Source organism: Pantherophis guttatus, chromosome 7 (genome assembly GCF_059756535.1).
Source record: "Pantherophis guttatus breed Tessera chromosome 7, ASM5975653v1, whole genome shotgun sequence".
Lineage (NCBI taxonomy): Eukaryota > Metazoa > Chordata > Lepidosauria > Squamata > Colubridae > Pantherophis > Pantherophis guttatus.
In genome coordinates, this window is record NC_142069.1 from 83,380,360 (window position 1) to 83,395,650 (window position 15,291).

General features: G+C 45.5%; 1 protein-coding gene across 1 annotated transcript in view; it reads left to right on the forward strand.

Moving 5' to 3' along the window:
- LOC117678911 (uncharacterized) overlaps positions 1 to 14,161 on the forward strand; it is a 91,383-nt gene extending 77,222 nt beyond the window's left edge. The window contains exons 11-15 of the mRNA XM_060684133.2: positions 7,629 to 7,780; positions 9,727 to 9,888; positions 10,618 to 10,688; positions 12,648 to 12,752; positions 13,559 to 14,161. Of these exons, the coding sequence (XP_060540116.2) occupies positions 7,629 to 7,780; positions 9,727 to 9,888; positions 10,618 to 10,688; positions 12,648 to 12,752; positions 13,559 to 13,713 (645 nt within the window). The 3' untranslated portion in view covers positions 13,714 to 14,161. The remainder of the gene's footprint in view (positions 1 to 7,628; positions 7,781 to 9,726; positions 9,889 to 10,617; positions 10,689 to 12,647; positions 12,753 to 13,558) is intronic.
- The last annotated feature ends 1,130 nt before the right edge of the window (positions 14,162 to 15,291 follow it).

Genomic DNA, 15,291 nt, shown 5'->3' on the forward strand with positions numbered 1-15,291 from the left:
CTTATGACCATTTTTCACACTTAATGATGGTTGCAGCATCCCCATGGTCACAGGATTTAATATTTGGATGCTTGACAACTGACTCAGATTAATGACGGTTGCAGTGCCCCGGGAGGTCATGTGACTCCCCCTTTTGCGACCTTTTGCGACCAGCGAAGTCAACGGAGAAAAGCCAAATTCACTTAACAAGTGGGTTACTAACTTACCAGTGCTTCGCTTAACACCTGTGGCAAGGAAGGTCGTAAAATGGGGCAAAGCTCACTTAAACACACGTCTCCCCTTAACGGCAGAACATTTGGGCTCAGCTACGATCGTAAGTCGAGGACTACCGGTATAAAAAATCATGGTTCTCATCATCAGGGAACGGATGAATTGTTGAGGAGGCCAGAAGTTCCTGGTGAAGTCAGCAAAAGTTGAACTGAAATTTGCAGGCGATTCCAGTAATTGTTTGCAAAGCTTTGGGATTTCTTAAGAGAGGCAGCTAAATCACTGGGTCTCAGAGGTTAACTTCCTCACTCAAGGAACTATTAATCACTCTAAATCCCTACCGACGGTTTCCTTCTGCAGAAGCCGTTAAGCCATGCTGAGCACAGATGTGGCCATCTCAAGTCATCCAAACAGTCTGTCTGGAATCGCTTTCAGTTTCCAAACAGTCATATTAGCCTAAGCTTCGTTAGAAAGCCCCTTTCCTAATTCTGCTAGTAAGTAACATGAGATCCGGAGCGCGACTCGGCGAGCACGGAGAGGACGTAACATTTTAGGAAGCCTCCAGGTCATCATTTATTTTGAAAGGCGAATATTTGTAAGCTCAGGGTTGACACGAGGGAACCTTGGTGCTCTCTGAGCTTTCTTGTTTTCTTGCAGACGTTTCATTACCAAACTAGGTAATATCATCAGTGCTAGAAGAGAGGAGAGTTTGTGGAGAGGAGGAGGAGGAGGAGGAAGAGGAAGAGGAAGGGGAAGGGGAGGGAGAGGAAGAGGAGGAAGGGCAGGAAGAGGAAGGGGAGGAAGAGGAAAAGTGGGAGGAGCAGGAGGAAGGAGAGGAAGAGGAGCAGGAGAAGGAAGAAGAGAAGGTGGAAGAGGAAGAGGAGGAGGAGGAGAAGCAGGAGGAAGAGGAAGGGAAGGAGAGGAAGAGGAGGAGGTGGAAGAGGAGAAGAAAGAGGAGGAAAAGGAGAAAGTGGAAAAGGAAGAAGAGAGGGAGGAGGAGGTGAAAAAGGAGGACTAGGAGGAGAAGGAAGAGGAAAAGGAAGAGGAAGGGAATGGAAGGGGAAGGAGGAGGAGGAGGAGCAGAAGAAGGAAGAAGTGAAGGTGGAAGAGGAAGAAGAAGAGGGAGAAGCAGGAAGAAGAAGGGAAGGAGAGGAAGAGAGGAGTGGAAGAGAAGGAGGAAGGAGAGGAAGAGGAGCAGGAGAAGGAAAAAGAGGTGGAAGAGGAGAAGAAAGAGGAGGAAAAGGAGAAAGTGGAAGAGGAAGAAGAGGAGAGGGAGGAGGAAGTGAAAAAGGAGGACTAGGAGGAGAAGGAAGAGGAAAAGGAGGAGGAAGGGAATGGAAGGGGAAGGAGGAGGAGGAGGAGCAGAAGAAGGAAGAAGAGATGGTGGAAGAGGAGGAGGAGGAAGAGGAGGAGGAGGACTGTGAAGGGTCCTTAGTGCACACTGATCTGTGTTGTTTTCTTGTAGACGTTTCATTACCAAACCAGGTAACATGATCAGTTGCTAGTAAGAAGTGCTGTTTGCTGTCAGTTCACATTCTGGCGCCTTGCCTGTCTGTGTCACCTACAGATATAAACTGATATGAGATAATCAACCAACCCAAAAAGAGAAAAAGACTCCAGCACCTTTTCACCAGTAATTAGAGCCTTGATAGTACAGTGGTCTATGCACCCTGTTATTAACACAGCTGCCTGCAATTTACTGCTGGTTCGAATCTCTCCAAGGCTCAAGGTTGACTCAGCCTTCCATCCTTTCTAAGGTAGGTAAAATGAGGACCCAGTTTGTGGGGGCAATAAGCTGACTTTGTATAAAATATACAAAAGTATGAAGGCTATTGCTTAACGCACTGTAAGCCGCCCTGATTCTCCGGAGAAGGGCGGCATATAAATCAAATTAAAAAAAAAAATTAGCACTCAGATCAGCATAGACTAACTCTAAGGTTCAGACTTCAGACCAACCATCAAGTCAACCATACCCCAATCAAGAAACTGCCAAAAAGCCGTCAGTAAACAGCCCAACCAAAGAATCTCTTAAGACCGCCAACCTCCACTCACACAGACAGGGCAAGTCACCAGAATATAAAATGACAGAAAACCCCACTCCCTTCTAGCACTTCTCCTCCTCCCCCCTCCTCCCCCTCTTCCTCCTCTTTCCACAAACACTCCCTTCTAGCACTGATGATGTTACCTACTTTGGTAATGAAACGTTTGCAAGAAAACAAGCAAGCTCCGAGCGTGCTTTCTTTATTATCGTTTATTAATCAAATTCATATGCTGCTCATGTCACAGCATGAGCCAAAGCCGTCACGGAGACATGAAATCTTAATTCCTCCCTGACAGCTTTCTTCTATACAGGTAGACCTCAACATTACAAACATTTGTTTAGTGACACCAAAAAAAAAAAATGAGATGGGATAAGATAGCCTTTATTCAGGGGTGAAATCCAGAAGGTTCTGACGGGTTCTGGAGAACCGGTAGCGGAAATTTTGAGTAGTTCGGAGAACCGGCAAACACCACCTCTGGCTGGCCCCGGAGTGGGGTGGGAATGGAGATTTTGCCATGCCTACTAAGCCACGCCCACCAAGCCACCAAGCCACGCCCACAGAACCAGTAGTAAAAAAAAATTGGATTTCACCACTGCCAATATTGTCATTTTTTTTTCTGTGAGAACACTGGAACACATTAAAAAAAATGAAATTCTGATGCCCGCCGTCAAAGAAAATAAGCCAAAATGTTGAAAATTCACCCAAGCTAAGAAGCTCTATCCAGGACGGAATGCTAAAACCCAAGGATGGGCAACTGTGGCCCTTTTACAACCTGTGGACTTCAACTCCCAGAATTCCTAAAACAGCCAAGCTGTCTCAGGAATTCTGGGAGTTGAAGTCCACAGGTCATAAAGGCGCCATATTTGCCCACCCCTGCTATAACCAATTTTCCATTGCAATGATGACACAGCAGTTTCTCACTGGCCGGTTTGTTAGTAAGTGTAGCTTCACGAAAAAAGTGACTTATGACTATTTTTCACACTTAATGACCATTGCAGCAGCCGCGTGGTCACATGATGTAAATTCAGACCCTTGGCAACTGACTCATATTTATGATGGTTGCAGTGTCTCAAGGTCACATGATCCCCTTTTGCGACCTTCTCATGAGCAAAGTCAAAGGGGAAGCCAGATTCATTTAACAACCGTGTGACTAACTGAACAACTGCAGTGATTCACTTAACAACCGTGGCAAGAAAAGGTGGTAAAATGAGGCAAAATTCACTTAACCACGGTCTTAATTAGAAATGGGAGTTCTGGCCTCAACTGTGGTCAGAAGTCAAGGACTTCCTGTACTGAGTCATCATCCTTGTTCAAGGGAGCGACCGATGAAGATGTAGCAATAGAATATAGTCCTGAAAACTAAGGCTGTTCTGTCCCCGTCTCACATACGCATACAAACAGACAGCCGGGGGTTAAATAAACTGGCAGACAACCAATTTTTCCGATAAGAAGCTTGGCAGCAACCCAGTAGCTGCTTGCCAAGAACTTTACTCATAAAACAAAATACACACAGTCAAGAATTGTCCAGTTCGTAAAATAAATCCAAGGCCGATAATGTTGTTTCCAAAGATGCAATGTGACTCGATAGTAGTTAGTTTTGTCCGTCACAGAGTCTGAATGGCCACCTCACCCCCTTTTATACCCTGTGGGGTGTGGTCCAGTGACTCAGCTTAATCTCTGGCACGCCTTTTCTTCTGTTGCGCGCGCTTATCTCTGCGACGCTGCCGAGGATCGAGCCAAGACTCATTTCCCTCATCACTGTCCACCTGTGGCTGCGTGGACATGCTTGGCCCTGGCCCTATCTCTTGCCCTTCGGCGGACACCGAAGGCATTGCCAGAGAGGAGGGTCCTGGAGAGGGAGGCCTTGCCAACTCCTCTCCTTCACTCTCAGAGTCCTCTCCTGCCGATGACACAGGCTCAGGTAACGGAGCCACAACAAAGGCTTTGAAAAAAGAAAGCATTTAAGTTTGAACATGTAGGTAGATAGAACGAGTTATACATGCATAAAGGTTATACACACATATTAAAACATTAAAGCCGGTAGGTGAGTTTGGGCACTTTCCTTAACAATGTTTGCTAATGGTGGAGATGTTCTAAGACCTGGAAATGGCTGTAGGAACATTATAGAATAATCGAGTTGGAAGGGACCTCGGAGGTCTTCTAGTCCAACCCTCTGCTCGAGCAGGAGACCCTATACCAGGTATCGGCAACCTTAAACACTCAAAGAGCCACAAAGATCCTAACCGGAAGCCCCACATTCAATTCTGGAGCTGACCGGAAGTCTAATTCCCCCACCAAAGAGTCTCCTCCTAGTGTGGCATCCTTTTTCCTTTGCCGACCGGAAGTCCAGTTTCCCCACCATAGAGTCTCCTCCTAGCGCGGCATCCTTTTTCCTCTGCCTGCCCTAACCGAAAGCCCTATCAATTGTGGAGCCGACCGGCGACAGGGAGCCGAGGAGCAGAGGGATGAAAGAGCCACATGCGGCTCCAGAGCCGCAGGTTGCTGACTCCTGCCCTATACCATTTCAGACACGTGGTCATCCAGTCTCTTCTTAAAAACCTCCAGTGATGAAGCACCCACAACTTCTTAGGGCAAGCCCTTCCGTTGGTTGATTGCTCTCAGTGTTAGGAAGTTTCTCCTTAATTCCAGGTTGCTTCTCTCCTTGGTTAGTTTCCATCCATTGTCCGTAGGAAAGGGATATAACAGCTTGTGGCCTTTTGAAAAGATCGCACAATTTTGTTATGTGGCAACGAGGCTGGGAAGGTCAGGTTCGAAGTTCAAAGTTAGTCAGAACTCAGCGGAATCGAGCAGTAAAACCAGAAGAGATAAAACTCCAGAACAAAAGGTTGCTGAGTCAGTGTGGACTGAATATAAAAACAAAGCGGCAGTACGAAGGAAACGCATAGAGATGACTTGGTCATAGGGAAAGAAAAATGATTTGAGATGAAAGGGAAGACAGAAAGTTTTGGCTTTGTTGAGGTCCTTGAAAGGAAAGAGGTGAGATCAGAAGTGAAATCCAGCAGGTTCTGACAGGTTCTGGAGAACCGGTAGCGGAAATTTTTAGTAGTTCCGAGAAGCGGTAAATACCACTTCTGGTTGGCCCCAGAGTGGGATGGGAATGGAGATTTTGCAATATCCTTCCCCCAGGAATGGGGATTTTGCAGTATCCTCCTGCTGGAGTGGGGAGGGAATGGGAATTTTGCAGTATCCTTCTGTTGGAGTGGGGTGGTAATGGAGATTTTGCAGTATCCTTCCCCTGCCACACCCACCAAGCCACACCCACAGAACCGGTACTAAAAAAAAAATTGAATTTCACCACTGGGTGAGATCCAAGGTGTGAATGCAAAGACAGGAAGTTATCGAAAAATATTGCACCTGTTCTTGGAATAAAGTAGATTTTTTTGGCTAGATGTCTCAAGTCAGAACTGAAGAAGCTTCTTGGATGAGAAATGTTTTCAAGAAAAAGACAAAAAGAAGAAAGGCCAGTTGTCTTTTGAAAAGCACCTTTGGCGTAAATTTGGCCGATTCTCATTTTGGTTCCACTGCTTTTAATCCCACGTCTCATTTCTTTCTCGTGTTTTATGCAATAATTATGGTTCCAGAAGAAAATAGCATGGGGGATATTTATTTATTTATTTATTTATTTATTTATTTATTTATTTATTTATTTATTTATTTATTTATTTATTTATTTATTTATTTATTTATTCATTCATTCATTCATTCATTCATTCATTCATTCATTCATTCCGCCACCTTCCGAACCTATCCAACACATACTTTCCTTCTCCTATTTTCCCCGCAACAACAATCTTGTGAGGTGGGCTGGGCGGAGTGAGCGACTGGCTCAAAGTCACCCAATTGGCTTTCATGGCTAACTTGGGACTTGAACTCACAGTCTCCTGCTTCCTAGCCTGGTGCCTTAACCGCTAGACCAAATTGGCTCTTATATGAACTTATGCATAATATACATACAATATATAACACTGGACAATGAATGTCCTACTACTTGCTGGAGGAGAAGCATAGCTGGGAGTTATTATAAGACAATAATTTAAGTATGACTAAAAGGAGACCATAGTAAACTTTCTACAAGTTTTTTTTTTTTTTAATTTGATTTATATGCCGCCCTTCTCCGGAGACTCAGGGCGGCTTACAATGCGCTAAGCAATAGCCTTCATTCTTTTGTATATTTATACAAAGTCAGTTTATTGCCCCCACAAACTGGGTCCTCAATTTACCTACCTTAGAAAGGATGGAAGGCTGAGTCAACCTTGAGCCTTGGCGAGATTCGAACCTGCAGTAATTGCAGGCAGCTGTTCTTAATAACCAGCTTAATAACAGGGTGCCTTAGACCACTGTACTACCAAGGCTCTTTTGAATATAATAATAGTTTGTTAACCAATAGTTTTGAAATTTTAATCTTCTTAGGGTTTTTTTTTTTTTTTTTCATTCTACTTGCTAACTATTTTGTCATTAATATAGTTGATAGATGTCAGGTTAATAATTTGGAAAAAGAATTATAAGTCTTTTTTTAAAAAAATGGGCCTGTTTTGCATGGGGTGGGAAACTAATATTGTTGCAATATATTTATCAGTATTCAACTGGGGGGGGGGATAATATATGTTTATGTCCTTTTTTTAATGCATCTTTTTAATGTCTTGTTCGTTTTGTTTTTTGTGGTTGATTGTTTTTGTAAAAAAAAAACTTTTTTTTTTGAATTTTGTATTTTAACTTTTTTTTTAAATGAAAAGAAACATTACTACAGGTAGTCCTCAACAGTTCGTTTATTGATTGTTCAGTGTTACTATGGCACTGAAAAAAGTGACTTATCGCCATTTTTCAAAGTTTTACCACCGTTGCAGCATCCCCTTGGTCACATGATCAAAATTTGGATACTTGGCAACGGATTCATATTTAACGACGGTTGCAGTGTCCTGGGGGGGTCATGCGAATCCCCCTTTTGTGACTTTCCAACAAGCAAAGTCAATGGGGAAGCCGGATTCACTTAACAACCGTGTGACTAATTTAAGAACTGCAGAGATTCACTTAACAACCGTGGCAAGAAAAGTCGTAAAATGACGCCAAAGCTCACTTAACAAATGTGTTACCTAGCAACATAAATTTGGGGCTCGACTATGGTCGTAAGTTGAGGACTCCCTGTGTTTGTGCAGATGGTTTTTCTTGCCCTAAGTATAAGACCTTACTTTTCTCACTGTTGAATTTCATTTTGTTGGATAGGCCAAACTCACTTAACAAATGTCTCATTTAGCAACCGAAAATTTGGGTCAATTGTGGTCATAAGTTAAGGACTATCTATGTGTGTGTATGTGTGTATCTAAAAAAACATGGCTAAAAGGAGAGCCCTTCCCTTTGCAGATCTTCCCACTTATCTCACAGTCCCGGCGGCTAGTGAAACATGGAGAACTTACAGCTCTGGAATATAATATCAGCTTGAAGTGGAAGCTTACCACTAGACCCATCTACCTCCATCTCTTCAATGATTACCTGCTTCTATCGCGACCCAGGGAGTAAGTTTTGGGGGGGTGGGTCTTTGCAGAATCCAGGGCTGTTTTGAACCTATCAGAGAAGAAAGGATTCATGACTCCCTGAAGCTTCAGAAGTTCTTCTCCTCATGAAGATAGATGACTACAGAGACGTCTCTGCAGGGGTGGGCTGCTGGGGGGTTCGCAGGGGTTCGGGAGAACCTCTAGCTAAAATTCTGTGCAGTTCGGAGAAGCCCCAAATCCCACTCCTGCCTGGCCCCGCCCACCCCTCCCCTCCCCCAAGAGTCCCCATGTGGCCTGTTTTGAATGCACATAGGTTCAGGGCAGGTGCGGAGGCTTAGGGAGGGCGAAAAACGCCCCTACCAGAAGTTCAGAAAAGCCGGAAATGGGCCTGTTTCTGGCCTCCAGAGGGCCTCTGGAGCCTGGGGAGGCCGTTTTCGCCCTCCCAGAGGCTCGAGGAAAGCCTCCCTTTTGCCCAGGGAGGGCAAAAATGCCCCACCACCCCCATGGTGGTGCAGGAGCCAATTAAGACACGCCCAACCAACAACCAGTTAGAGAACCCCCTGCTTAAAATTTTTGAAGCCCACCCCTGTGTATCTGTGGTCTCTTGAAAGAAGAACGTGACTAGTCTTTTCACCTGCCCAAATGAGGACATGCAAGATCTGTGGCTCATTGCTTTTTTTTCTTATTCGTCTGACCTAGGAAGAGAGATCCCAACTGAAAACATGGATGGGATGGGACAGAATGATAATCAGAGTTGGGAAGGACCTTGGAGGTCTTCTAGTCCAACCCCCTGCTCAAGCAGGAGACCCTATACCCGTGACGGCGAACCTATGGCATGCGTGCCACCTGTGGCACGCGGATCCATATCTGGGCATGCAAGCATTGCCCTAGGTCAGCACCAGTGCACATGCGCGCGCTGGCCAGCTGATTTTCAGGCCTTCCGGTCCTACCGGAAGTTGGGAAATGGGTCGTTTCCGGTCTCCAGAGGGCCTCCGTGGAGGTGGGGAAGGCTGTTTTTGCCCTCTCCAGGCTCCAAGAAAGCCTCTGGAGCCTGGGGAGAGCGAAAAATGAGCCTACCGGGCCCACTGTGCCATTGTGTGCCAAAAGCGGGTGTTGTGCATCCCCGTTTTTGGCACGCGACTGCAAAAAGATTAGCCATCGTTGCCCTATACCAGGGACGGGGGGGTCACCCACGCACATGCCCACACCCATAATTTTATGCGACCCACCCACGCCCTGCTCACAGCACGTAATGGCCCGGTAGGCCCATTTTTCTTTCTCACCTGGCTCCAGGACCTCTCTAGGCATCTGGGGAGGGCGAAAACAGCCTTCCCCAACCCTCCGGAGGCACTCCAGAGGCCAAAAATGGCCCGTTTGACAATTTCCAGTCCCATCGGGAGCTGAGCTTGGTGCCCACTGATATGGTTACATGTGCCACCTGTGGCACGCGTGCCATAGGTTCGCCATCACAGCCCTATACTGTTTCAGACAAATAGTTGTCCAGTCTCTTCTAAAAAGCCTCCAGTGATGGAGCATCCATAACTTCTGAAAGCAAGCTCTTTTCAACTGGTTTATTGTTCTCACTGTTAGGAAACTTCTCCTTATTTTCACAACCTGGAACTAAGGAGAAATTTCCTAACAATTATAACAATTAAGCAATCGAACAGCTTGCCTTCAGAAATCGTGGGCGCTCCATCACTGGAGGCTTTTAAGAAGAGACTGGACAGCCACTTATCTGCAATGATACAGATTTCCTGCTTGAGTAGGGGGTTGGACTAGAAGACCTCCAAGGTCCCTTCCAGCTCTGTTATTCTGTTGTTAGTCTGTTAAGAAGAAACTAGTACACTTCTTTCTGTATTCTCCTGTAAGAAGAAGAATAGGAATTAAACAATCCTGACCCAAAGCAGTGAATATTGACCCGTTTCTTGTTCCTTTTTTCTGTCTCTCTCTCCCTCCCCCCCCGGCAGGAACGGCCGTTTCATTGTGTTCGATTATGCGGCCTCCTCGGATGTGCGTGGGGAAAAGTGTGAAATGAAACTCCACGGCGACAACAAAAACCTTTTCCGCCTTTTCCTGCTGCAGAACAATCAGGGGAAGAAAGTGGAATTCCTCTTCCGCACAGAAACACAGTAAGACTGGCAGGGACAAACTCGACAACTCAGCTCAGTTTGACAGGCGGTGCAACGGAGAAGCCGGTTTACGCAACTTCCAACTCGGAACAATGCCAAAGACTTACCGTATTTCTCAGAGTATAAGACGCACTTCCCTCCTCCCTAAAAGTGGGTGAAAATTTCGGTGCATCTTATAGACAGAATACAGGCCTGTTTTTGGACTCCCGAACCCTCTGCGTGTCGCGTTTTTGCCCTCCCTGACCCCCAGAAGCACTCTGCAGGCCAAAAATGGCACGTTTTTGGCAAAAACGGGACATGTGGAGCACTGCAGAGTGCTTCTGGGGGCCGGTGAGGACAAAAACACGACACACGGAGGCCAAAATTTTTTTTTTGTTTTCCTCCTGTAAATCTAGGTGCGTCTTATAGTCCAAAAAATACGGTATCTTTCTTTAAATAATAGCCGCCCCTCTTTTTGTGAGTCCAAGTTGATACGCCTACATCAAGTTGATACGCCTACAGCATAGCTGGCTGGAGAATTCTGGGAGTTGAAGTCCACAAGTCGTAAAGCTGCCAAGTTTGAAGAGCTCTGGTTTATAGCGTAGCATGACCTGTGAATGCATCCCAATGCGGCTGATATAACAAGTCATGTTTTCGTGCGGCAAAAGGAGCCACAGCCTAGTACGTTTCAAGTGAAGGAAGAGGGCATGTGAGGCCTTGCCATCTGATCGCATTCTTTGCTTTTCCTAGGAGTGAGAAACTGCGATGGATTTCTGCTCTCTTGCCCCAACAGCCAGAACCTGACCTGTTGAATGATTCTGGTAAGAAAGCACAGGACACAAATGCACACGGTCACTCACGCCCTTGTCACCTCCCGGCTGGACTATTGCAATGCTCTCTACATGGGGCTCCCCTTGAAGAGCACTCAGAGGCTCCAACTGGTCCAGAATGCGGCTGCGCGGGTGGTTATGGGCACAACCCGTTGTGCCCATGTGACACCCCTCCTGCGCGAGCTGCACTGGCTCCCAGTGGTCTTCCGGGTGCGATTCAAGGTGTTGGTTACCACCTTTAAAGCGCTCCATGGCATAGGACCCGGGTACCTTCGAAACCGACTTCTGCCACCGATAGCCTCCCACCGGCCAGTTCGCTCCCACAAAGAGGGTCTCCTCAGGGTGCCATTGGCCAAGTTATGCCGGCTGGCGACACCCAGGAGTAGGGCCTTTTCTGTGGGAGCCCCAGCTCTGTGGAATGAACTGCCCCCCGGAAGTGCGTAAGATCTCCGACCTCCGGGCATTTCGCTGTGCACTCAAGACCCTGTTGTTCCGCCAGGCCGGGCTATCGACATAATAATTTTAAATTGGGTGTTTTAAATTTCTGGGCTTTTAAATTGAGCCGAATTATTTAATAATTTTAAATTATTTTAATTGATGTTTGTCTTGTGCTTTTAATAGGCTGTACACCGCCCTGAGTCCTTCGGGAGAAGGGCGGTATAGAAATAAAATTATTCTTATTCTAAATAAAACCAATAAAGGAGAATATTTGTAGCTCAGGGTTGATATGACGGGTCCTTGATGCCCTCTGAGATTTGACCCCCGAGTCGTCATCCTCCTCCTCCTCTCTGCAAACCCTACTCCCTTCAACCACTGATGATGTTACCTCCTGGGGTTTATGACAACTTGCCATAGCCAGTGGTGGGATTCAGCCGGTTCGGGAAAACCGGTTGTTAACTTTCTGAGCAGTTTGGCACACTGGTTGTTGGAAGAAATCATTAGGGCAGAGAACCGGTTGTTAAATTACTTGAATCCCACCACTGGCCATAGCCAACTCACCACGGCCAACTTATCATGGTCAACTCACCGCAGGACAAGAGTTACATTCATATCAAAGAAATAGTGGACAAGAATCCTGAAAGGAAAGGATGCAACAGGAGGGACGCAATGAAATGTGAATGGCAAAAATTAAAATATTTTTGAAAAATTTATTTTACAATTAAATAGTAATTACAATTAATAAATAAATATTAAATAAGTAATTATAATTAAATTGTCCTGCAGCGAGTTGTCTCAGGTTGAGTTGGCCACAGCGAATTGGCTGCAGTGTGTTAGCTGTGGCAACTTGTCCCATTCTGTTCCTATGGACAGCACAGTTCTTGAAAACAAATGTCAAGTTTCCGAAAGATACCCTAATTAATTCATGAGCCATGATCCAAACTTCAAAGGAAATATAGTGATTTATTAGGAGCAACATTCCGGCAATACTCAGATGCAGTCAGGACTGATCCCACGTAGATTTATGTTCCCCTATGACTCTGTCTCTCCCCTCCCCTCGGCCATGTCATAAATCACATTCTCCAATTAACCACTTTGTCTGGCTGTCAAATCCAACACCCTCCTTCTGATTGCGGTCAGGAAGAATGTATGGAATGCACTTCAGTTCTCCCTCCCTCCTGCTCATGGCAACTTGAAAGCTTTGCAAATTGACAACAAACTTTCCTTAAAACAAAAGCACAGAGATACTTCATTTTAGGTGTTAAGCAGGTGAAAAACAGAGTCCAGAAAACTGTGGCCCGTCACTGTTGCATCGCAGGGTATGAAATAGGGCTAAATCTTTTATTTATTAATACATATTTTATTCTGCGTCAATCATTTTGACTCTAAATGTCTTTATTATATGACGTAAAAAGAGTCCGTGACGAGGTGCTTGCGTTAAACCAAAAAGCCATTTTGAATTAGCGTAATTTTCCCCGAAATAACCATCCCTGTATCCCATCACATTTCCAGATGCCGATCAGGTGCAGTGCGTGAAATCCTACAAGGCGCGAGAGCACGATGAATTGACTCTGGAGAAAGCTGACATTGTCATGGTCTTGCGGCAAAGCACTGATGGTGAGTCGAGGTGGAGTGGGGTGGGAATGGAGATTTTGCAGTATCCTTCGCCTACCACGCCCACCAAGCCACGCCCACAGAACTGGTAGTAAAAAAAATTGGATTTCACCACTGATTAGGAGTATTGACCAGGTCAAGGGAGTCATCCTAATGTAGGTAAATGCAGGTCCAGCTGGATGATCACTGAAGGGCCCTCTTTATTCATAGTATTGTAAGAAAGGAAATGTGCTTGTTTAAGGGAAGCCAATTAACCAGATGAAAGGCAGAGAATTCCTTTGAAGTAGGAACATTCAGAAGAGAGGCCCCTCAGTTGTCAGAGATAGAAACATTTGGTGATATACAGTTTGAAGGTTAAAACAGATCAAAGGATGACCACATGTAATATCAACAAAAGATAATTTGAATCTATGCTTCAGTAATTTACAAGAAGAATTATGACTGTTGGCAAAGAAAAGGTAAAACTTAATAATTAGGAAATGTCAATTAAATATAACAAATGTATATGACCACATAAACTGCTGAGTTAACAGAATCCATTGTCTTAGAAGGGTATAAAACCATTGTAACTAATTTCTGTCTTTGTTCAACGCTTCATGTACGAACGAGCTTTGAACCTATTGCGCAATATACTGTCTCTGACTAACCTGGAAAGTTGTGTTGGTCTAATTAATCCACAACAATCCTTTACATCAGGGGAACGCGCAGCATGAAGGCTTCTTAATTTTTAGGATGACAAAGATAAAAGTTGCAACGCAGCTAAATTGTTGGCGCGTTCTCCAAACGATTTGTTTTTGACCTCTCTGCAGGCTGGGTTAGAGGCGTGAAGCTGTCCGACGGAGAAAGTGGTTGGTTTCCTTCCGATCACGTGGAGTTCATCTCCAGCAGGCAAGTCCGACAGATGAACCTGAAGGAAGAGCAGCGGGTGAAAAATGCCAAGCGGCAGGTCTTTCGCAAGCGGTAAAAGATCCCCTCTCCAGAAGACCTCCACCCTTGCCTCTCCAACCCAGGAGGACGTCGCGAGGTGTTAAAACTGCCCTGTGAATTACGAGACTGGAGGGGCGAAAGCAGAAACTGGTGTCACTGGCATTGGCTGTACCAGTCTGTCCGTCTTCACCTGTGTTTGGAAAAAGCAGGAGGAAAGAGCCACATGGTTTTTCATGAGAGGATCGTGGAGAAGAGGAAAATGGACAAGGACCTTCCGAGAACCTGAGCTTTGCTCAGCCACGTTTAAATGCACAAACCGCCGGCCCAGGGAGTTAGCTTCAGCTCTTGCAAAAAAAAATTAAAAAGGCTTTAGCCCACCTCACAGAAAGACGTGAGGCTAAAATGTTAATATTTTTGAACGTGCTTCGGACTGTCTAGCAAAATGCAGTAGAGGGGGAAAAAAAATACACTTTGTGGTATTAGGATGAAGTGGCCTTTTCTTTTTTCTTTTTTTTTTCTATTTTAGCTCGTGCAAATAATGTTCCCGCCAAGAAAGAGAGATGTTGGCAACATCAAACCCAGGGGTGCTATTCAGCAGGTTCTGACAAGAAATTTTGAGTAGTTTGGAGAACCGGCAAATGCCACCGCTGGTTGGCCCCAGAGTGGGGTGGGAATGGGGATTTTGCAATATCCTTCCCCCAGGAGTGGGGAGGGAATGGGGATTTGGCAGTATCCTTCCCCTGGAGTGGGGAGGGAATGGAGATTTTGCCATATCCTTTCCCTGGAGTGGGGTGGGAATGGAGATTTTGCAATATCCTTCCCCCAGGAGTGGGGAGGGAATGGGGATTTGGCAGTACCCTTTCCCTGGAGTGGGGAGGGAATGGAGATTTTGCAATATCCTTCCCCCAGGAGTGGGGAGGGAATGGGGATTTGGCAGTATCCTTCCCCTGGAATGGGAAGGGAATGGAGATTTGGCAATATCCTTCCCCCAGGAGTCGGGAGGGAATGGGGACTTTGCAGTATCCTTCCCCTTCCACGCTCACCAAGCACACCACATCATGCCCACCAAGCCACACCCACAGAACCAGTAGTAAAAAAATTTGAATTCCACCATTGATCAAACCCCTCTTGTTACAGCAACTGCTGGCGGGAAAAATTTAGGTCCAGGTTTCTAGCATCATTGGCATTCTGATGTGGCTCTGATCCCTTTCGCAGTCACCCGACATGTGTCTGCAGGGCACACACGTGTACACAAACACATGCATTTCTCAAGGGAAACACTTGATTTTGTTCCCTAGGAAAGCTTTACCTTAATTTCTGCATATTGGGTGGTATTAAAGGAACAGGATTAAGGCTAGAAATTAAATGAAGAACGTTTGCAGGAATTGGGTAAGTCTAGTCTAGTGAAAAGAAGGACCAGGGTGACATGATAGCAGTGATCCAATATTTGAAAGGATGCCACAAAGAAAAGGGGGAGGGAGATAAAACTATTTTCCAAAGGATCAGAAGGCAAGTCAAGAAACAATGGATGGAAACTAATGAAGGAGAGAAGCAACCTAGAACTAAGGAGAAATTTTCTAACAACGAGGGAACGGCTTGGCTTCAGAAGTTTTTT